A 24,159-nucleotide genomic window follows, 5' to 3' on the forward strand; every position below is an offset into this window, starting at 1 on the left:
CTTACCTTAGGGGGAAAAAAGGACAGGTATACACTCGCATGTCATGTGCATGTCATGTGCTTGAACTGTTGTAGCACTAGTTCTTTTCTTTGCTGCATATTTCTTCTTCCATCCTGTCAAAAACTCTATCTCTTACTTTCATGTCTATCTACTCTGTGCTAGCTTGTAGTCATGAGTTAGTTACGTTGCATATTACTTTTATTGATCAATACATATGGCCTCACAGTTATGGAAGAATTCAGAAACATTATGTTTAACTTATGAAAAACAACTACAGCCTTTGAAATTAATTCCATATATGTGTTTTCCCTTATTATGCTTCTAGTTGAAGTGATAAACATTTCTGCACTGTTATTGTGCTGAATGTGGTTTGTCAGTACATTTTGCTACTTATCTGTGTAAATAATTATTATACCACAGAAGGAAAGTTGCTACTCACCATATAGTGGAGATGCTGAGTCACGATAGGCACAATAAAGTGATTCACACATTGAGTGTAGTTTCAGCTCTCTGAGACTGCAGACATGTGTGCAAGTTGCATTTGTGTGAGTGTGTGTGTGCATGTGTGTATGTGTGTCTTCTGCTGACAAAGGCCTTAATGGCCGAAAGCTAGATTGTGTTAATCTGTTTACTTTGCCTATCGCGACTCAGCATCTCCGCTATATGGTGAGTAGCAACTTCCCTTCTTTGATACTGTTACATTCCATCCCGGATTTTCCATTGTTTAAATAATTATTATGCTATATCTTATGAAATTGCAATTATGATAAAGCCAGTTAATGCAAAAACAGGGGGAGGGTGCTGGTGGTTAGCTTTGTTGTTTCTACAATCATATATTTAGGAAACCAATGTAGAATGGTTATTCTTTTGGCACAGCTGATGTGACAACAAACTTAATGGAGTATTTAATATCTAGAATAGTATTTACTAGTTATCACATTCATACTTTAAGATCATTAAAAAGCATTGGAAAAGGAAAAAAGTTTTTGCATGGAGGGAAATGAAGAATCTTGTCATTATTAGGGTAAAGTAATGTTCAACATACACTGTTGTTGTTGAGAATATTTAGTCTGTAGTGAGACTTTGTGGAGATGGATACTGGTGCATCATTTTCACAATGTTGAAGTTAGGTGAGAGAGAACTATGAGATGAGGTATTGAGGTTTATTAAGAAATATGAGGATTCATTGTGATATGATACAGTTACGATGATGTATTTGGATTCTTCATGAGCAATAATAATAATGATGATTATGATGTATTGTGGGAGATTATGAAGTATTATATGTGTTATTCTCACATTCTGAGGATTATGGCAGTGAAGTTAGAGTTAGAGATTAATTATGATGAAAATGTAGTGGATTAGTGGAGTGTGTCCATTAAGGCATATGAAACATTTCAAGTGGTAGAAGTAATTTATGATAATAATAATTACAAGTTTGGTATGGTCTCATAAGAACTTACCACTACAAGTTTGGACATTGACAAGAGGAAATATAATATCATATCTGTGCATCTGTTGATTAGTAATAATGGTGAGTAGTAATCTTGGTTTAAACTGTTAACATAAATTACAAGACTTTGTTTTCTTTTGTATTTAAAATTTTGAAGATGGTGGCTTATGGCAGGATGATTCATGATGATTATGACTTGTATCACATCTGATTATGACATACAAATCCTCCAGAAGATGTTTGTGAATGTCTGAAACTGATTAAGCAATAAATTTTGAAGTAATACTGCTGTGCACAATTGTGAGTTTTCAACATCAGTGAAAGAATTATATTTGTTGGCAGTTACCATTATGGTCTGTTATAATTTATTATACAGGGTGTTTCTGTAAGAGCATGTAAAAATTTAACAGGGCATAAGGAACACCCCATTGAACAATTTGAGGTAGGGAAACTGGGGTCGGAGAAGCCAGCTTAAGTGGGTAATAGGAATAAAATCACTTTACTGTCTGCTTTTTTATTTACATTAGTTACAGTTAACTGCAAATACCATCACTGACACAATGAATGTACCATTTGTACTGTATCTCACAAAATGTGCTGAAATTGACAGCTATAAAATGCAATGCAAGCATGACATCAGAGAACAAAGTTCTGATGCACTCTGAAAAATATCCCTTGTGTGTTTCAAATCACATCACAGACAGCTACAATTCTAGCAACTAATTCCCTTTGTATCCACTGGGGTCTCTTACACAAGTGACTTTATGTATCTACTTAGGAAATAATCAAGGGGATTCTGGTAAGGTGACCTTGCAGGCCATGAAATAGGACCCCCCCCCCCTTCCAATCCAGTGACTGGGAAATGCAGCATCTTTTCAGGAGTGCTAGTTCTGCAAGTTTTTCAGGAGAGCTTCTGTGAAGTTTGGAAGGTAGGAGACGAGGTACTGGCGGAATTAGAGCTGTGAGGATGGGTCTTGAGTCGTGCTTGGGTTGCTCAGTTGGTAGAGCACTTGCCCACAGAAGGCAAAAGTCCGGAATTCAAGTCTCGGCCTGGCACACAGTTTTAATCTGCCAGGAAGTTTCACAGCATTGTTATGGTTGCAGACATCACACTGAAGTGAGGCAGTGCACTGTCATGTTATATCCACATCATCTCATGAACAGCCAAGGGTACCCTCCAACAACTTAGGTAGCACTCTTTGTACAAACCTCAAGTACAGGTGGTCATTCTGATGGCCAGGTAGAAGATATGGCCTAATGAGATTGCCACCTACAATGCTGGCCCAGATATTCACAGCAAAACTTAGTTAATGGTGTCACTATACTACAGCATGAGGGTTTTCCTCATCCCACACAACGGCCATTCCTACTATTCAAAATAATCATGATGAAATGAGGCCTCATCAGTAAGCAGCATGATTTGGAGGAAATCTAGTCGATCAATTCATTAGTGGAGACACCACTGACAAAATGTGCAAAGGCCATCACAAGCATTACATGGACTCATAGATGCTACGAGTGTAATTGTTGTTCATGGAGTATTCGCCACACACTAATATGTGCAGTACTCATTTCACGTGCAGTACAACGAGTATTTGTGGTGGTGTCTGCTGCAACATTTTCCAGAACCTCCTCTTCAAAATTACGTGTGCGAGTGGTCCTCATGTTGCCAAGCGCCTCGCTTCTTCTTTTTTATGAACCAGTCTCTTGCATTCGTCACTTGAGAGAAATAAACACTCATCGTGACAGATGATGCCTGTTAGGAAATCATTCCGTGTACAGCTTATCAGCAGTGAGAGCATTGCAACACACTTCCTCATGCACAAGGTGCATGTCAGTGAGTTCTGCAAAACTGTACTGGTACTGCTCCATCATATTGTACTGTATGTCTCTGAGTAGCACTGAGTAATGAATGGGTCTGTTGTTGATTCATTGCACATTCTATCATGGGGCAATGTAAATGCAGTACGACAGAGTCATCTTATGGACAAGTAACCTTCATTGTGACTTCCTAGTAATCAGGCTCGTCCTCCTTGTTTCCTTGCAATAAATAAAGACTGTACATGTAAATAAACTGAGCAGTGTGTGTCAACTTGTGTGCGTGTTAGTTGTAAATAAGCTGGAAAATTAATACCAGACAAAGTGATAGACAAGTTTACTTCCACATCTCATTAAGCTGGCTAATCTGACCCTAGGTTCCCTACCTCAAATTGTTCAGTGGAGCATTCTTTATGTCCTGTTACATTTTTGCCCACTCTTAAAAAAATACCCTCTAGGTTAGTATATGCTCAGAATATCCTTACACAATTTTTAGAGTTTCATACATCAGTCAGTAAATATCGGACCATTTCAGGATCACTTTGTTGTCCATCTGTCTGTCCAACTGTTAAGAACCCTTTCCTCAGGAAAAGGTAGCCATATCAAGTTCAAATTTATGTCATAATTTTAGGTCTATGTTCTGTTGGCATTGTACAAAGTTTTAGCTTCTAAGTCAGTTCAGTCAAAAGATACAACAATTTATGTCATATATTTTGATACATCTATATCTACATATATACTGTGCAAACTACCATGAGGTGCATGGCAGAGGGTATGTTCCACTGTACCAGGTATTAGGGATTTTTCCTGTTCCATTCATGTATGGAGTGGGGGAAGAATGATTGTTTAAATGCATCTGTGCATAATGTAATTATTCTAATCTTATCCTCATGATCCCTATGTGAGGGATACGGAGGGGATTTTAGTATATTCCTAGAATGATCATTTAAAGCTGGCTCTTAAAACTTTATTAATAGACTTTCTCAGGATAATTTATGTCTGCCTTCAAGAGTTGTCCAGCCCCATTCCTTCAATATCTCGGTGACCTTTCCCATGGATCAAACAAACCTGTGACCATTCATCCCTGTATACATTCAATATCCCCTATTAATGCTATTTGGTAAGGGTCCGACACACTTAAGCATTATTCTAGAATTGGTCCATGAGTGATTTGTAAGTAATCTCCTTTGTAGACTGATTGCACTTCCTGAGTATTCTACCAATAAATATTAAGTCTACCACCTGCTTTACCCTTGACTAAGCCTATGTGATCATTCCATTTCATATCCCTATGAAATGTTACACCAGGTATTTGTATGAGTTGGGCAATTCCATCAGTGACTCATTGTTATTCTAGTCATAGGGTACTATGTTTTTTTTGTTTTATAAGGTGCATAGTTGAACATTTTTGAACATTTGAATCAAGTTGTCAATCTTTGCACAACTTTGAAATCATATTGAGATCTGACTGAATATTTATGCAGCTTGTTTCAGAAAACAGTTCATTATAGATAATTGCATCATCTGCAAAATGTCTGCAAGGTCATTATATACAACATGAACAGTAAGGGTCCCAACACACCTCCCTGGGGTGCACCCAAAGTTACTTCTACAGCTGGTGATAACTCTCCTTCCAAAATAACATGCTGTGTTCTCCCTACCATTAAGTCCCCAACCAAGGCACAAATTTCACTTGATACCCCATATGATACTTTAGACAATAAGTGAAGGTGTGGTACTGCGCCAGTGCTTATCGGAAATCAAGAAATACTGTGTCTACCTTTCTGTCGTGATCCAAAGCTTTCAGTATGTCATGTGAGGAAATTGCTAGTTGGGTTTCACATGATTGATGTTTTCAGAATCCATGCTGGTTGGCACTGAGGAGGTCGTTCTGTTCATGATACCTAATTATGTTTGAGCTCAGAATATGTTCTAAGATTCTACAACAAATCGATGTTAAGGATATTGGACGGTTTTGTGAATCACTTTTACTGTGCTTCTTGTAGACGGATGTGAACTGTGCTGTTTTCCAAGAACTGGACACAGTTTTTTGTTTGAGGGATCTCTGATAGATTGTACTTAGGAGAGAGGCTAACTCAGCTGCAAATCCAGTATAAAATCTGACAGGGATTCTGTCAAGCCCTGAGCTTTGGTCAGTTTTAACAATTTCAGCTGCGTCTCAACGTCACTGATGCTAATACTGATTTCACTCATCTTTTAACTGTTACAAGGATTAAATTGGCGCAATTCTTGTGGACTTTCCTCTGTAAAGCAACATTTGAAAATGAACTTAAACATTTCAGCTTTTGGTTTGGTATCCTCAATTTCAGTTTCTGTCTCATTCACTAGGGCTGGGACATTAACTTTGATGTCACTGACAGCCTTTACATATGACTAGAATTTCATTGGGTTTTGTAAAACAGTAAAATGAGATTTTCTCTAAAGTTTTCTGTTACATGGAGATGAATCTGATGAATGATAGAAGGACCCAGATATTATTTTATACTGACCCCTGGTAGTGGGTCTGGCACAAACAAACTCACATGCAGCTTCAATTTCTCTCTCAGTTGATTTGAGTTTCTCGTGTACTGTGACGAATACATCATCTCCATTTCCCATTTGTCTATCCTTTTGATAGACATTTAAATTTTCCCAAAAATCTAACTGCTGTCAATTTCAGATTTTAGTCAGCTTTCTGTAACCAGTATTATGTGAGATTCACTGCCTTTCATGAGTGCTTCAATCTCTGGCACTTTGTTGCAAATGCTTCTGCAGTTTACCATTAGGATTTCAATACTCTCACCTATAGGAGGTATTTCTTTGATATTGCACCAATACTTCCAGGTTTTCTTCAGCTATTATTATCTGTATTCGATGGAGAGTTGCCTAATCGAAAAAACCCTTTTGTGCGCCCCATGCACAGTCAGTAGCAGCCTTTGATTTATAGTGCACACCTGACCATTTAGGGGGACCCTACAGTTCTCAACCCGATGATGCAAATCCAGGAAGTTGCTTCATAGCTTGTCACAGAACCTTCAAACTCTCTGATGCTGTCCTTCCACTTGACTCAGAACCAAAGAGCCACAATCAGTTCTGGAGACAGTGCTGCAAATTGTGAGCTTCATTGAAACTCTATGGGAAAGAATGGTCTTCTCTGCCTTCCCTGCCAATCCCTGGAATGACTCAAGTATGACCCTGGAGCCCAGATGACAGATATCTTTTGTTCCAACATTTGCCACAATCTGCAGTTCGTTGCACACTGTTCCCTAAATGGCTACTGCAATAGCTTCTTCAACATGTTGAATGAGGCCTCCAGGCAAACCCACTGAGTGCACCTGGTGTCCTTTCCTGTTCCTTGCTGCATTTCCCTAAAGGGTACCATCATTCACTGTACATTTTAAGTGCCAACAATTAATAGAACTCTACTCTTTATCATTTACCTCCTCTTGACACAAAACAAAACACATTTCCCCAAAACAGGTGATGTGAATCGCACTGGCTCAGTTTCAGTTTCAGTGAAAGACAACCACTTAAACTTGATGGTTAGGGCGATTGGTACAACAACCTGAGTCCTCCCTGGTCCACACTGTATAAGATGCCAAGATCTACCATTGACATGCCATATGCATGTCTTGTACTTTCTGCAGAGGAGATGGAATCCTCTGGTACCAGTATCACAGGTACACATCTCTCTGAAGCTCTTCTAATTCACCAATTTGTTGCAGCTGCCAATCATTTGACTCTAGTCAGTGTGATTTCCAGTTACTTTCAAATGTCGACCAACTCATCCCGTGTTCAAGAACAGCATTCACAGTGGGGCTGCATTTTGGTTGGTGCAGCATGTTATGAGGCAGTGAACAAATAACTTTAAATGAACACTACCAATTATCATTTAATCTCTTGAGCTAAAAACTTACTAATTCACTATAAGAATTGAAGAAAATGTACAAAATGACATTTCTATTAAGGCAACACAAAAACCAGTGGTAAAGATTTCTAATTTCCTAAAACATTTTGACCTTAATTACAGTTGCTAGTAAACTCGAAAACAGCGGTAATTTACAATAAATGCAGATATTATATAGGGCTACTCTTCTTTAAGGGAAACTAGATGTAACACAGTATATTAGAATATCTGATACACTAACCAAAACATAAATATCAATTTACTATAATGAAATTACAATGAAATGAACACCCTTAGCTGCTTACAGGTGTTGACATACGTCAATGGGGACAGATGAAAATGTGTGACCCGACCAGGACTAGAACCCGGGATCTCCTGCTTACATGGCAGACGCTCTATCCATCTGAGCCACCGAGGACACAGAGGATAGCGCGACTGCATGGATTTATCTCTGGCACGTCTCCCGTGAAGCCCACATTCTCAATGTATTGTCCCGCACTACTTTCGTAGTGCCCCCGCCAATTATACTCATTACTCGTGGCGTATTGCCAATTCCCGTAAGAGTTCAGGCACTGTTTGTGCATTCACACAGAAGAAGGAGATGGTCAAGTGGCTGGTGAGCCTTAACTATATATTTACTAAGATGGTATCTGTTCTTTCGGACATGTCTGAGGTTGGGCAGAGATGTCAGTCGAGGCGGAAGTACAGAGACAGAGATGTTGTTGAATAACAGGTGAGGTACAAGCGGAGGCAACTTGAAAGTAGCGGAGGTTGAGGCCTGGTGGGCTACTTCCGCCTCAACTGACATCTCTGCCCAACCTCTTTGCATTTACATAAGTCTGCCTGTGTCTGTATAAGTGCGGATGGATATGTGTGTGTGTGTGTGTGTGTGTGTGTGTGTGTGTGTGTGTGCGAGTGTATACCTGTCCTTTTTTCCCCCTAAGGTAAGTCTTTCCACTCCTGGGATTGGAATGACTCCTTACCCTCTCCCTTAAAACCTACATCCTTTCGTCTTTCCCTCTCCTTCCCTCTGTCCTGATGAAGCAACCTTGGGTTGCGAAAGCTTGAAATTTGTTTGTGTGTTTGGGTGTTTTTTGTTGTCTCTATCAACATACCAATGCTTTCGTTTGGTAAGTTACAGCATCTTTGTTTTTAGTATTATGTACTTTATTATTCATGATACATAGCTAATTCTTTTCTATTGGGAAGCTGTCTATAGCCATTTGCTCTTGTTAATGCTTCAACACTTGGAAAAAATGTGACACAGCATGCATGCATAGCCACTGCCTTATTGGCATGATGAATTTTAATGTACAATGCAACCTATTCCCCTGCTTCCAGCATTTATCTTATTGCACACCCCAACTCCATAAGCTCTTCAGTCGTCATCTCTTGGCTGCAATCTTCCACAAGCTCATCTATATCATTGTTATCCAACTCTAGTACCATGCTCTTGGCCAAAGACACAATCTTGTTTTCTACAGGCTCCACAGGTATTGGCTCAAATGCCTCAGAGTCACATTCGACAATGCACTTCAGCCAAAGCTGCTTCCAAGCAGAAGTGAGAGTTCTCCTTCCCATGCCTTTTTATCATCTTGATGCATGCAATGATGTTGAAGTGATATTTCCAAAACTCTTTGAGAGTGAGATTGGTGGCATCAGTCAACTCCAAGCAATGCTCAAAGAGTATTTTAGTGTAGATCTTCTCAAAGTTAGAAACCGTCTACTGGTCCATAGGCTGGAATAATTGAGTGGTGTTGGGAGGCAGAAACTGGATCTTGATTAACTGAAATTCTCCAAGGAGGTGTTCTTGTAGACCTGGAGAATGGGTAGGAGGAATGTGCATAACAAGCTAGACATGAAGTGGCAGATTCATCTCAAGCAAATATTTTTTCACCAAAGGACCAAACACTTCTTTGATCCAATCATAAAAAAAAATCATGTGTCACCCAATCCTTGTTTTTGGACCTCCACATCACATTTAACATTCTACTCTGTACTTCTTGAGCGCTCATGGAGTTTCTGATTGGTAAACAAGCAGCAATTTAATTTTCCAATCACCACTTGAATTGGCACAGAACAGCATTGAGAGATGGTTTTTCATTGGAATGTGAATGGGCAATGCATTCTCTTCTGCCATTATAAATGCACACTTCAGCATCTTTTTCCAGAATAGACATATCTCATCACAATTAAAAACCTGTTGCGGCAGATGACCCTCAGAATCTATGAGCACCTTGAAGTTGCTGATGAAGTTCTCTGCTACCTTTGTTTTGGAACTGACTGCTTTGCCATGCCTCACTACACTGTGGATGCCGGTTTTTCTCTTAAACCTCTTGAAACATCCAAGGCTTCCCTTTAAACACTTCTTTAGCTGCTGATGATCCTGGCATCTTCTTAATGAGGTCAGCAAAAATCATTCACGCCTTCTCACAAATGATGTTCTAATTAATAATGCTGCCTTGTGATTCCTTTTTATTTATCCATATAAGGAGCAACCTTTCAACATCATCCAGAATATGAAACTATTGTTTAGATACTCTTGTCAGTCCCTTTGAAAAATCTATCTGCTTAATCTTGTCCTTGTTGTTGATGTAGACCATTTGTATGTGCATGCAAAATCAGCAATGCTCACAGCATGTTCACATTTTTCAATGATTTTATGTTTCATTTCTAAGGTCATTTTCTTTCTCTTATGATTATCTTATTGCAGCTTTATCTTCAGGGGCATTTCTATAAAGGTTATTAAAAGTTGCACACAAAAAACACTTTGTGAACACAAGTTTAGAAAAATATGTGATCACAAGCTGCACTAAGATGGTATCAGAAAAAGTGATAACCCAGACTGCACTGCATACTACAGACATTGCTCATATGCCACTGCTGACAATGAAAGGTGTTCATATTGTCGAACATTTCACTTGCCATGCATGAATGGCTAGTGACATCACACTAACTTGTCATCACTTATTATGTGAAATATCGCTCATTAAGTGATTTTTTCTACAATCTGTTTTGCTTGTTAAGTGAATTGTGCATTATGGGACGTGCTCGTGAAGCAAGGTTCCACTGTATAGTTTTGTGAGCATCCTAAAATTCTCAAAAATAATCTACTTCTCATTTAATTGTGCAATGAAATTAGAGAATGATTGTTTTGAGTAAGGATAGGCCTACTGTTCTCAAAAGTTTTAAAAGGACACATTATGTTTAAGCCAACAGTTGATGATATCAGCTTAATGCGGCTCTTGCGAATGTCTGAAATTTCACAATATATCACAATGCATATGGGTACTGATACAATCAATGAAAGATCATGCAAATCTAGAACTTCAAATTGACACATGAATCTTGTACATGCAGTTTCACACAACGGAAAATTTCGAAGTCGGATTTCATATGTAAATAAATGTGCGTATTGCACTAATTTTTCACTTAGCTTTTTCTGTGCACATTTCTACATTGCAGGATGAGTTTATCTCACTCAAAATCTCTAAAATGAGCAGCATCAACAAAGCATATCTTCTGTCTGTTGCAGCTAAAAATGCAATACTTGCAAACTCGCTCATTAAAATCTATAGGATACTTCCCATTGACCTAGAGTTATGAAATTTGGCAAGAAGCAGGGTTTTACAGTTCATGTAAGGAAAAAATCCAAAATCTATTAATATGTAATTATATCAAAAACAGTCTTGTAATTCACAGGACCAGTATCTTGACTGTATTGGTAAGGATAACAAGCAAAAATTGTCAAGATTATTGATTATTGGTTCCCAGGAAGGATGAAGCACCTACATACATAATTAAGTTTGTACAGAATCATCTGCATGTGAGTCCTACTTGCACTTGGGCAACTTTGTCTTAATTAGCATCACTTATATAATAGGATGCTGGCTGCATGGTATATATGCCAAACACTAAATGAAATAAAAAAATCTGTTGAAATGACAACAGCATCGTGGCTACCACAGGAGACTTCTGTAGAACATTATTGTCCTTCATAGCATATTAATGACTACCAAAGGGAGCATAATTTTATTGAATTACAGATAAAATTAGAAATTGTTGTCGTTTTATGTTCAGTGCATGTATATATGTTGTGTTATTACATACTGCAAGAATCTGAGCAAGTGGCTTTAGTAGCAGTAATGTGTGAGGTCTTCTATAAATTATGGTGGAACCAAGAATGAGAGTGCTTGGGTAGAGCATCTCATTCATATGTTTGTTGTCATTCTATGTTGAAGAAAATAATATTGAGCTAATATTTGTTAGATAATTTCTTATCATATACCACTGATAAACCATGCTAATAGCATGTTGGCCCACTGTTAGAATGCAGTACAGCAGCAGTTCTACACAACATGGATATGAAAAGTTCTCAGTAGGTTTCTGGAGGTATGTGTCTCCAGTATGAATACTAGTCATGCAATTCACATAAGTTAAGATATGGTGTTTTTTGGGCTTGGAGGTTACAGCCAGTAGCATCCCAGATTTGTTCCATCAGGTTCATGTCAAGGAAAATTGGTACCCAAGACATCAACATGACTTTATATCATGCTTCTCAAACCACTGTAGCTTGATTCTGGCCCTGCCACTTGAACATTATCGTGCTGGAAGATAACATCATCTTTGGGGAAGACATCAAGCATGAAGAGATGCACATGGTTCATAGCAGTGTTCACATAGTCCACAGCTCTCATGGTGCCTTCGAATACCACCAAAGGTTCCATGGAAGCTGAGGTGAATGGCCCCATAGTGTAATATTGCCCTTTTCAGCCAGCATACATGGTGCACTGTATGTTTTGAGCAGCCACTTTCCAGGATAGTTTATCTAGACAAGAGCAAGAAATATGATTCATCTGACCACGCAACATATTTCTGTTGAGCAAGAAACATGATTCATCTGACCACGCAACATATTTCTGTTGACCCATAGTCCAGTCTTGTTGATACCATGCTGACTGCAATTGTAATTGAAGATGCAATTGGGTCAACAATGACTATTAGGGATCTTGTACTGTGGAGCCCCATGTTCAATGACATGCACAAGTTGTGTGATCCAAAACACTTGTTCCTGCATCTGCACTGTACTCTGCATCAGATCCACCACAGATTGCCACCTATTCTGCCTTACAGAACAGGCAAGTCTCAGACTTCCACATCTATGATGAGTTGTGGATATCCAACACCTTATTGCCAACTTGTGGTTTCACAGTCCTTGAACCACTCTCCGTACATGCTCACAACAGTGACACATGAACAACCAACTAGCTTCAAAATTTCTGAGGTGTTTGTTTCCAGGTGCTGAGCAATAAAAATCTGTCCCCTATGAAAGTTGCATATGTGGATTTCACTATTTGTGGGCCATATGATTTCTAGAGTGATCACCACTTTGTCTCTTCTCCACTTGCATCCTTTCCTTGCCATGTCACATACTTGCAACACCACCAGGCAGAATGCAGTCCTATATTGGGCAGTGACCATAATGTAATGTTTTTGTTCATCAGTGTTTATTTATTGCCTCTTTGCCAATAACAACTTGAATCATAAAATGTTTTTTGAACTCATGTTCAATCTTTGCAATGTTATGAATATTTCTTCCTATGTCATACAATAACTTTAAATGAAGTCAAAAACAGTAAATTGTTTATTTTAGAAAACTAGCTTTCCTTTTATTTGTCATGAGATGGATAATGTTTCTCTAGTAATTGAGGTCCTTTCATCTTCTTTTATTTCAGGAATCCATAAACTCAATAAAAAATTATTCAGATGCTAAAATGATGAAGCAAAATATTCTTGCTCCAGATTCACAAGATGCTTTGAATGCATACTCGCCTCAGCAACGGAAAGCTTTAGCAGATTCCTTGAATGTAAAAATGACAGCTAAGGCAATGGCTGCAATGAAGAAAGTACTTGCACCATCACCACCAAATCCTCTAAAAGCGCCTCCTTCATACCAAAAAGGGGTTCTGCCAAAGTAAATTCACTTTGTGCTTAATACGAAGTACTTAATACTAAGTATAGTATTTCATGTATTTTTTATTATAATACAAGATAACATATTTGCAGCTTTAAATTACTGCAAAATGAGAGACACTGTACTCCATTTTAAAAATTCTATGAGTTTTCTATGTCTCATATTTAATTATAATCCATGGCATATCATTCAACATCTCACAAGGTTCTCAAGATCATTAACTGCACTGGGAATATGATTAATGTTATATGGCTGAGTGGATAGTTGAATCAAGATGCCTACAACTTCAGATGGTTTTCAGCCTCTATTCTGGAACTAATGACCACCATTTTCTCTATGGTGCAACAAACACAGGAGTCTTACCTGTTATACTCACCAGAATTCCACTATGTGGTTCCTTGCCCCACACTGGACCCAATTTTTGTAAATTACTCATAAACCTTGAAGCAATCCATGAAAAGCACAATCCAGTGGCACTTGGAGCTGGGCAGTGCAAGAGGGTTTCCACTCAGTATTATTTCGGATCAATATTTTCAGCCATTTTAAATCATCGCCATATTTATATGGTGGATGAATCCAAGCAGAAGACAACTTACTTGCCCTTTATTTTCCACTACTGTCTATCATCTGTTCTCTGAAGGAATTCAGCATATTTGATTCAGTGTTATAGCATTATTCGGGGAAGTGGAGCAGATAAGTTACATTCATGGCACAAAATTCATTATACCCAGCATTTTTTGTAAAAAAGTAAACACTGTTTTATGTTAAGCAAAAAATAGTGTGTTTTAAAAGAATGTAATTATTAAATTATGCCTATAATTTAATCTGATAACAAAAACAATCAATTATTGATAAATTATTTAATTGGATAGATAAAAATTTGACTCATCAAGCAGTGGCAGAACACACACAATAAAAGACTGTTGTGATTGGCTCCCACTTCAGGCAGAAGTGTTGAAGGTGAGGGAAGAATTGTGAAGGAAAAGGATTGGAGAGGTCTAGGAAAAGGGGTAGATTTTGGGAAAGTCACCCAGAACTATTGGTCAGGGGAAACTTACCATATGGCATGAGAAGGAAAGACTGATTGTTTGGAACTGCACTGGACGAGATTTGAAAACCTGAAAGCTTAAAGATGGAAGACAGGGTAATGTGCAAAACAGAGATTACTACTAAAACACCATGCATGAGTTAATTAGAATGAGAAGCTAAGTGCATTGTACGTAACAGATGTGGGATGGGGCAGTGAAAAATAGATGGGAAAGACAATGAAAGATGTAGAAAACTAAAATGGAGTGAAGCAAAGTGTAGTTACAGTGAAGAAAAGCTGAGATGGAAGAAATTAACATAAATTAGGACTAGGTGGGTGGCAAGAACCGAGGTCATGTAGTGCTACACTATGTGATCAAAGTATCCGGACACCCCCAAAAACATATGTTTTTCATATTAGGTACCTTGTGCTGCCACCTACTGCCAGGTACTTCATATCAGTGATCTCAGTAGTGAGAGAGCAGAATTGGGCACTCCGTGGACCTCACAGACTTCGAACATGGTCAGGTGATTGGATGTCACTTGTGTCATATGTCTGTATGCGAGGTTTCCACACTCCTAAACATCCCTAGGTCCACTGTTTCCAAAGTGATAGTGAAGTGGAAACGTGAAGGGTCATGTACAGCACAAAAATGTACAGGCCCATCTCATCTGTTGACTGACAGAGACTGCCGACCATTGAAGAGAGTCATAATGTGTAATAGGCAGGCATCTATCCAGACAATCACACAAGAATTTCAGTCTGCATCAGGATCCACTGCAAGTACTAAGGCAGTTAGGCAGGAGGTGAGAAAACTTAGATTTCATGGTCGAGCTGCTGCTCATAAGCCACACATCATGCCGGTAAATGCCAAACGACACATCACTTGGTGTAAGGAATGTAAACATTGGACGATTGAGCAGTGGAAAAATGTTTTGTGGAATGACGAATCACGGTACACAATGTGGTGATCTGATGGCAGGATGTGGGTATGGCAAATGCCCAGTGAATGTCATCTGCCAGCATGTGTAGTGCCAACAGTAAAATTTGGAGGTGGTGGTGTTATGGTGTACTCATGTTTTTCAAGGAGGGAGCTTTCACGCCTTATTGTTTTGCGTGGCACTATCACAGCACAAACCTACACTGATGATTTAAGCACCTTCTTGCTTTCCACTATTGAAGAGCAATTCAGGGATGGTAGTTGCATCTTTCAACATGATCGAGCACCAATTCATAATTCACGACCTTTGCGGGAGTGGTTACATGACAATAACATCCCTGTAATGGACTGCCCTGCACAGAGTCCTGATCTGAATCCTATAGGATGTTTTGGAATGCCGACTTTGTGCCAGGTCTCACCAACTGACATTGATACCTCTCCTCAGTGTAGCACTTCATGAAGAATGGGCTGCCATTCCCCAAGAAACCTTCGAGAACCTGACTGAAGTTATGCCTGTGAGAGTGGAAGCTGTCATCAAGGCCTAAGGGTGGGCCAACACTATATTGAATTCCAGCATTACCGACGGGGGGCGCCACGAATTTGTAAGTCATTCTCATCCAGGTGTCCGGATGCTTTTGTTCATGTAGTGTAATTCCTACCTGCGGAGTTCTGAGAAACTAGTGTCTGGGGAAAGAATCCAGATTGGGCTTGTAGTGAAACAGGTGCCGAGGTCGTGAAGGTCATGTTGTAGAGCATGCTCTGCAACAGGATATTGCAGGTTGTCAGTATATACTCTCTGCCTTTGCCCATTCATCCAAATTGATAATTTGGTGGTAGTCATGCCAATGTAGAAGGTTGAACAGTGTTTACATAATAGCTGGTATGTGACGTGTCACTTTGCAGTTGGCTCTCCCTTTGATTGTATATGTTTTGCCAGTTACAGGGCTATTGTAGGTGGTAGTAGGAGGGTGCATCGGTCAAGGCTTGCAGCACGGATGGTCACAGCGGTAGGAGCCTTAGGATAGAGCAATGGGTGCAGAAGGAGCATAGGATCTGACAAGAATATTGCAGAGATTGGGAGGGCGACTGAAAGCTATTCTAGGTGTGGTGGGAAAAATTTCAGACAGGAGGGATCTCATTTCAGGGCATGATTTTAAGAAGTCATGACCCTGTTGAAGTAGCTGATTAACACATTCCAGACCAAGATAATACTGAGTCACCAATGGTGTGCTCCAAAGATGTTTTGTGGAGGGATCAGCAGTACCAGGGTTCGATGTGATGGCCCGAGAAATCTCCTTTTTAACTAGGTTGGTGGGTTAATTAGGTGCAGTGAAGGCTGAGGTGAGAATGGTGGTGTATTGTTCTAAAGAGTCTGCATCTGAACAAATACATTTATCTCAATTGCTAAGGCCATATGGGAGGGAACATTTGACATGGAAAGGACGGCAACTGTCAAAATGTAAGTACCATTGTTTGTTGGTAGGTTTAATGTGGACGGAAGTGTGTAGCTGGCCTTCGGTGAGGGCAAGATCAACATCAAGGAAAGTGGCGTGAGATTTGGAGTATGAACATTTGAAATTAATTAGGAGAAGGTGTTTTAGTAGGTCAGCCTCACCATCAGTCCATATGGTAAAGATGTCATCAATGTAGCTAAACCAAACCAGGGGCTGAAGACTTATGGATCCCAGGAAAGTCCCCTCCAAGCAACCCATGAAAAGGTTAGCATAGGAAGGAGCCATTGTGGTTCCCATGGCCCTACCCCTGATCTGTTTGTATGTCTGCCTCTCAAAGGTGAAGTAATTGTTGGTTACGATAAAGTTGATTTAGGTGAGTAGGAAGGATGTTATAGGTTTGGAATCAGGTGGGCATTGACTGAGGAAATGTTCAGCAGCACACAGACCACGTACGTGGGGGATGTTGATTAGAGGGAGGTGGCATCAATGGCGACAAGCAAGGTGTGTGGTGGAAGTGGGATGGGCATGGATTTCAGACGATCTAGGAAATGGTTGGTATCTTTGATGTAGGAGGGGAGTTTTAGTACTATGGCTGGCAGATATTCGTTCAGTGGGTGCTTTGAAGCCAGCAACTATAGGACAGTCAGGATGATTGGGTTTGTGGACCTTAAACTAAACTCCCCCTGAACTGGCCATGAAGACCTAATGGGACCGACTGGCCGCCATGTCATCCTCAGCCCACAAGCACCACTCGATGCGGATATGGAGAGGCATGTGGTAAGCACACCGCTCTTCAGGCCATATGTCAGTCTCCGAGACTGGAGCTGCTACTTCTCAATCAAGTAGCTTCTCAGTTTGCCTCACAAGGGCTGAGTGAACCCAACTTACCAACAGCACTCAGCAGATTGGATGGTCATCCATCATATTGCTAGCCCAGCCCGACAGCGCTTAACTTTGGTGATCTGATGGGAACTGGTATTACCACTGTGGCAAGGCCGTTGGATTTGTGGATCTTAGGAAGAAAGTAGAAGGTGGAGGTGCATGGTTTGGGTGGGGTGAGAAGTTCTATGGATTGAGATGTCAGTCCTTGTGAGGGGCCTGAGGTTTTAAGGAGCGACTGCAGGTCAGTTTGAATTACAGGGATGGTATCTTGATGGCAGATGCTGTATGTAGAGATGCCAGACAGCTGGCATAGCCCTTCACTAACATATTTAATTTGGTAAAATACTACAGTGGTAGATCCTTCGTCTGCTGGGAGGATAATGATGAAGTCATCAGCTTTTAGGGTTAGGGAACGTAGAGCCTGGAGTTCTGTGGAGGACAGGTTAGGGTCATGTTGTAGGGACCTGAGGGATGGTTGTGAGGCAATGCTGGATGTGAGAAATTCTTGAAAGGCTTGATTTTGATGTAGTGGTGGTGGATCAAGTTTGTATCGTGGTCTGAACTAATCAAGGCAGGGTTCAATGTCAGGTTTGCCTTTGGAAAAGTTGAGTTGGGTTGCAAAATGGTATTTACAATGGGTATTATGTTTGAAGGAAAGGAGGTCCTTCACCAAAGCAACATGATCAAATGCAAGTTTAGGGCTGGAAGTGAGGCCCTTAGATAATACTGATAATTCAAGAGGGATGAGTGCTTTAGATGGGAAGTTAAGGACACTGTACTGTTGTGACTGGTTCTTGGGATTATGGTTCATTCTTGGTCTGGGAGGCAGTTGTGAAGGGTGTGGGATGTTAAGGAGGGTGGCCAAGCTTGGTTTGGAGGAGAGGAGTGGTGGTTGATGGTGTGGCTGTTTAGGGAGCTGCAGAGGGACATGAAGGGAAATACCACTGTTCAGGCAGTTTAGGAGAAGATGGGATAGCTTTTTGAAGTGAGTGTGGCAAGTTGTTGCAGTTTGAAGTTGGCTTGGCGAATGATACCATTCAAGGAAACATGAGGGGCAGACAATTGCAGGATTTTGTAGAAGGAGAGAAGCCTGGTAGAGTGGAAATTCACTGATGAGGCATATAGGTCACATATTAGCTGGGTAAGACATAGAGATTGCTGTATTTGAAGCTGTAAAAGAGCCTGGTGTAGGGTAGAATTGCATCCAGAAATGAGGAGTTTCAGTGTTAGGCCTTTTGGGGTAACTCCAAGGGGCAAGCAGGTTTCAAGAACAGAATGTGGGACCTCAGTTTTGATTGTGCAAAGGCATGTTTCCAAAAATTTTTTTGATATATAATTTTTGATATATAATTTAATTTACTTTTCAACAAAATTCCTGCCAATATTAAGGCACTGATCATACCAAGCAAACAACTTACGAATTCCATTCTCACAAAAAATCTGCCACCTGATTTGCCAAACACTGCTGAATCAATGTTTTGACATCATTGTTGCTGTCATGGCACTCATAACTTAAATGTTTTTTCAAGTGCAGAAACTTATAATAATCATAGGGTGCTATATCATGGCTATACAGAGGCTGATATAGTTGTTCCCAACCATATTATGCCATTAGATCTTGCATTTGTTGATCCACAGCCATCCCTTGCATTGAAAAGCAATTGAAAGGGTTGAAAAAAAAAAAGTAAGTCACCAAATGCACATGGGATTCCAATTTGATTTTACAGGGAGTACTAGTTGGAATTGGCCCCTAATTTAGCCGTCATTTATTGATAATTGCTTGCCCTCATGCCAAGTATCAAGAAACTGCAAAAAAACTGAGGTGGCTCCTGTATGTAAGAAAGGCATGAGAATGGGCCCACAGAATTACAGACCAATATCCTCATGTCAGTTTGCTGCAGTTTTCTATGCAGGTTCAATTTGCTTCTGTCTATAAATCAGCATGGATTTAGAAAGTATTACTCATACAAAACTCATACCAATTTCTTGTGAAACATTAATGGAGGCCAACAGGCAGATTTCATATTTCTAGATTTCCAAAAATCATTTGACACACTAGCAGACTGTAGACTGTTAATGATGGTCCAGGAAAGTGGAAAAGGTCAGACATGTGAGTGACTCAGTGACTTTTTAAGTAAGTAGTCCTGAATGGTGAGTGTTCATGAGAGACATAGGTAACATCAGGACTACACTGGGGAAGTGTGATAGGACCAATCTTGTTCTCTATACACTTAAACAAATCTGACAGACAGAGTGAGCAGCAATCTGTGACTGGTTTTCTCAATGATGCTATAGTGTATAGGAAAGTGTCAACTTGAGTGACTGTAATAGGATACAGGATGACTTGGACAGAATTTTTATTTGGTCTGATGAATGGTAGTTTTCCCTAAATCTAAAAAATATGTAAGTTAATGCAGGAAAAACTCTTCTGTAATGTTCGAATACTGTATTATATGTGTGATGCTTGATACAGTCATGCTGATTAAATATATAAGAACAACATTACAAAGTAACATGAAATGGAACGAACATGTAAGGTTTGTTGTAAGGGAGGTGAATGACTGACTTTGGTTTATTGGGAGAACCCTAGGAATGTGTAGCTTAACTATAAAGGAAACAGTATACAGAACATTTTTCTGACCAGTTCTTGATTTCTGATGGAGTGTTTGGGATCATCATTGGGATGAATTAAAGGAAGACAGTGGGCATGTTGCTAGATTTGTTTCAAGATTTGATCAACATGCAAGTATTATGGAAATACTGTGTGAACTGAAATGGGAGTCCCAGGGAAGAAGAAGTTCTTTTCACAAAAGATTTCTGAGAAAGTTTAGAAAACCAGCATTCGCCACAGACTGTAGAATGATTTTACTGTCAGCAACATACATCTTGTGTAAGGATCACAAAGACAAGGTAACAGAAATCTGGGCTCATAGGGAAGCATTTAGACATTTTTCCCTTGCTCCATTTGCAGGTGGAACAGGCAAGGAAATGACTGGCAGTTGGGCAAAATACCTATGGCATGTACTGTAGGGTGGATTATGGAGTATGTATGTAGATACAGATGTAGATAAAGACGAGCATTGTCATGAAGCAAAAGAAGTCCTTTTACTGAGTTTGGCATGCCTTTGTTTTGGATTTCTTGATACAATTTAGTCACTGTCACAAGATTTTTCTCAGAATGTACTGTGTTTCTCAGAGGCAAAATTTCACAAGAAACACTCCTTGTCTGTTCCAAAACGCTGTGTACATGATTTTTCAGGGTGAAATTGTTTTCTTGAGCTTCACTTGCCAGCATAACCTTAGATGCCCATGTTTGGTGTCCAATGAAAATTTGGGTGTACCTAGCTAAGAAATTAAGTCTAGACTGTTCTGATGAAGCCTTCAACAAGAATTACCCTCTAGCTGAATACCAGAGCATATGAGAATACATGTAAGTGCATTAACAGATTAGCCACAGAGGTCAGCAAGGTACATACAGAAGCTTAATGTGCTGCCCTTGCACTCATAGAGCCACAAATGAGAAGATGGGTGGATGAAAACATAGTAAGAGGTTTATATCTGTAAGAACAATGACCCTATCACTCTTAATATGCCTACAAATAATGCATTGCCCTTTAACTTATGACTACATTTTTTGATGGCAGGGCCACTCCAGAATACAGTGCTTTCAGTGTATGCTTAGCTGTTGACTACATTTTCATGGAAGAATTTTGTTTGATAATGAGGAAACAATCTATAATTTTAATGTAAACTTGTTCTTTCATCATGTTTGATTCCATGGGAATGATTCTGCCCCACAACTGCGAAGTAATCCAGGACAGAAAGAAGGTCAGCATCAGTCATAATATTATTTGTATTTTTATTGCAGATCTAGATTTCAGCTAATAGTGCAGCTATCATCAGTGGATCATAGGCAGTCATGTAGACTAAAAGAATTATAAGAACACATATTCCAATATAACTGACACTACGTCTATATGACTACCCATAACACACTGATGACATCTATACTATTAGCTGAAATCTAGATCTGCAGTTAAAAGACAGAGGATATTATGACCATTGCTGACCTTCTTTTTGTCTTGAACTTTTCCATTATTTTGGCTGTTGATATTAAAAGTGCTATGTGCATTCTAAATTTTTTTGTGAATTTCTCCCAACTTCATTCTTGAATTATTAGAGAATAATGCTTAATTTCTTAATTCTGTATTCCCAGCTTAGTGTTTTCATTTACTCTTGCTTGTTGTTACTGTGTATTACTGAAACTAATACTTTCAAAACTTCTTACTGTGGCCTTTTATTTGTTTGTATCTAGTCACTAGTGACTGCACATTTGTAGCATAGTCAAAACATGGAAAAAAGTAGTTAGAAGGAAGTTATGAGATCTTATTTCGAGTACTTTACTTCAATATGGAATGCAGTAGAAATACATCATTAAGGAAACTGACTATATCTTTTGGTGGGAGTAAAGGACAGTTATAAATATGGGAACAGAAAAGATCACACTATATTAAGAATCTGGAGAGATACAGAGTGTAGGGAAGGATTTGGAAGTCACACTATGTCAACAAGCAAGATTCTAATGAATCACTGAAACTTGATGACCGTTTCAGAACCTGAAGATATTTTTTAATAGAGCAACATGAAATATACCTGGAAAAAATCTGAATGTACTGCTCCAAAAAGTAGCTTGAAAACAGTGAATACCCTACTCCGAAAAATAGCACATAAAACCAGAAGAAAAACATAATTTGTGTCAGTCCTTCCTCATTGGTGAAAATATTTATTACCTTGACAGGATGCAAAAACAAATTCTAGAACATGAGCTGTACAACTGAACATGTTAAATCAGGAACCACACGAGCACTACGGAATTCACTATTAAGGTACATATTATCGATGTTGTAGGCAGTGATAAAACTCCATGATATTGACATGCAATAAGCATGAAGAAGACAAATGCTTCAATGGGGAAATAAAAGACAAACCATGAATGAAACAATATCTGGAAGCTGTGGAATATCACATGTATAATGCCAAAACAAGAACTCTTATATCACACCAAGGAAACTGGTGTTGCATAACAGTGACGAAAACAAACATAGAGGATTTTACTAAATAAATAAAAGAAATCCTGGTGTGAGCATTAAATATTCAAAATCTTTTACACTCCATTGGCTGGCTGGTACTGCAACCATTCTGAATCACAAGGTGTACAACTTTGGTTCTTCCGTTTTTTCCCCAACATTTGAGGCTTTAATGAAATAAATTGGTAACAAATGTATCATTCAAAGTATTTTCCATTGTTGGCCGCTACTTTCTCCCATCTTTTGGGCAGTGTACGAATCCTATATTGAAAAACATGTTTAACTTTTGGAGCAATCTCATTTGTGACTTCTTCAAGAGATTGGAAGTGTTGGTCAGTCAGGCCATGCGCCATTGATCAGAACAGGTGATAGTCAGAGGGAGTAATGTCTGGAGAATGCAGCGGGTAGGGTGGGACTTCCTATTTTAAGGTTTCCAAGTATGTTTTCACCTCTTTTGCAACGTGAGGTCGAGCGTTGTCATGCTGCAAAATCACTTTATCATGCCTCTCGCTGTATCGTGGCCGTTTGTCTTTTAATGCTGTGCTCAAATGCATTAATTGCATTCAATAATGAGCACCAGTGATTGTTTCACTTGGTTTTAACACCTCATGGTACACAATGCCAAGCTGGTCCCACCAAATGCAGAGCCATGAATATTCAGTTTGGCCATCGACGTGGAAGCATGGCCAGAATACCCCCATGGTCTTTTGCATTTAGCATTATCATAATGAACACATTTTTCATCCCCAGTCACAGTGTGATGCAGAAATCCCTTCTGTTTTTGCTTCTGAAGCAACTGCTTACAAACACATAAATGCTGTTCAACATCTCTTGGTTTCAGCTCACACGGAACACAAGTTCCTTCTTTCTGAATCGTGCCCACAGCCTTGAGACATTTTGAAATGGATTGCTGAATCACTCTCACTAATCATGCCAATTCTTCTTGAATTTGACGAGAGTCTTCACTCAGCAATGTCTCCAATTCTGCATCTTCGAAAACATTCTCTCTTCCACCATTATGCCAATCTACGACATTAAAATCACCTTTTTTGAAGCATTGAAACCACTCATGACATGTTCTTTCACTAATGGCGTCGTTACCATATGTACTTGAGAGCATTCAATGAGACTCAGCTGCTGTTTTCTTCATATTGAAGCAAAACAGTGACACCTCCCGCAAATGACGAGAATTAGGCTCGTAAACTGACATTTTCAATCATGAACAACTTTATGATGCAGTCTCAAATCCAACTAATGTTTGAATGAGGTTATGGTGACCAAGGTCCAAGCTAACTGCCTGACGTCTACAATCTGTTTCTTTCAACCGCTACTTACCATTGTCGCCAGCTATTGGCAAATGGCGGAAGCAAAGTTGTACACCTTGTATTTAAAAAAGAAAGCAGTCTTATTTGCAAACTAATGATTATTTAATAACACATTTCACACTTTCAGGACTTCATCAGATAAAGTAGTATTCTGCAAATGAGCATTCATCAAAAAAAGTGACACGGGGAGTATTTAAGGCCCATGCCTTATTTCACATGTTTTGACAAATGGTTATGTGCAGACTACTACATAACCTGACGATGCCCCAAAAGGGTGAAATGTGTTATTAAA

At 39.4% G+C, this 24,159-nt stretch overlaps 1 protein-coding gene across 1 annotated transcript in view; it reads left to right on the forward strand.

Moving 5' to 3' along the window:
* The window catches only part of LOC126143815 (probable basic-leucine zipper transcription factor R), a 148,871-nt gene that overhangs the window by 85,443 nt on the left and 39,269 nt on the right, over positions 1-24,159 (forward strand). Inside the window, exon 6 of the mRNA XM_049915451.1 lies at positions 12,914-13,152. Within this exon, the coding sequence (XP_049771408.1) occupies positions 12,914-13,152 (239 nt within the window). The remainder of the gene's footprint in view (positions 1-12,913; positions 13,153-24,159) is intronic.

Source organism: Schistocerca cancellata, chromosome 2 (genome assembly GCF_023864275.1).
Source record: "Schistocerca cancellata isolate TAMUIC-IGC-003103 chromosome 2, iqSchCanc2.1, whole genome shotgun sequence".
Lineage (NCBI taxonomy): Eukaryota > Metazoa > Arthropoda > Insecta > Orthoptera > Acrididae > Schistocerca > Schistocerca cancellata.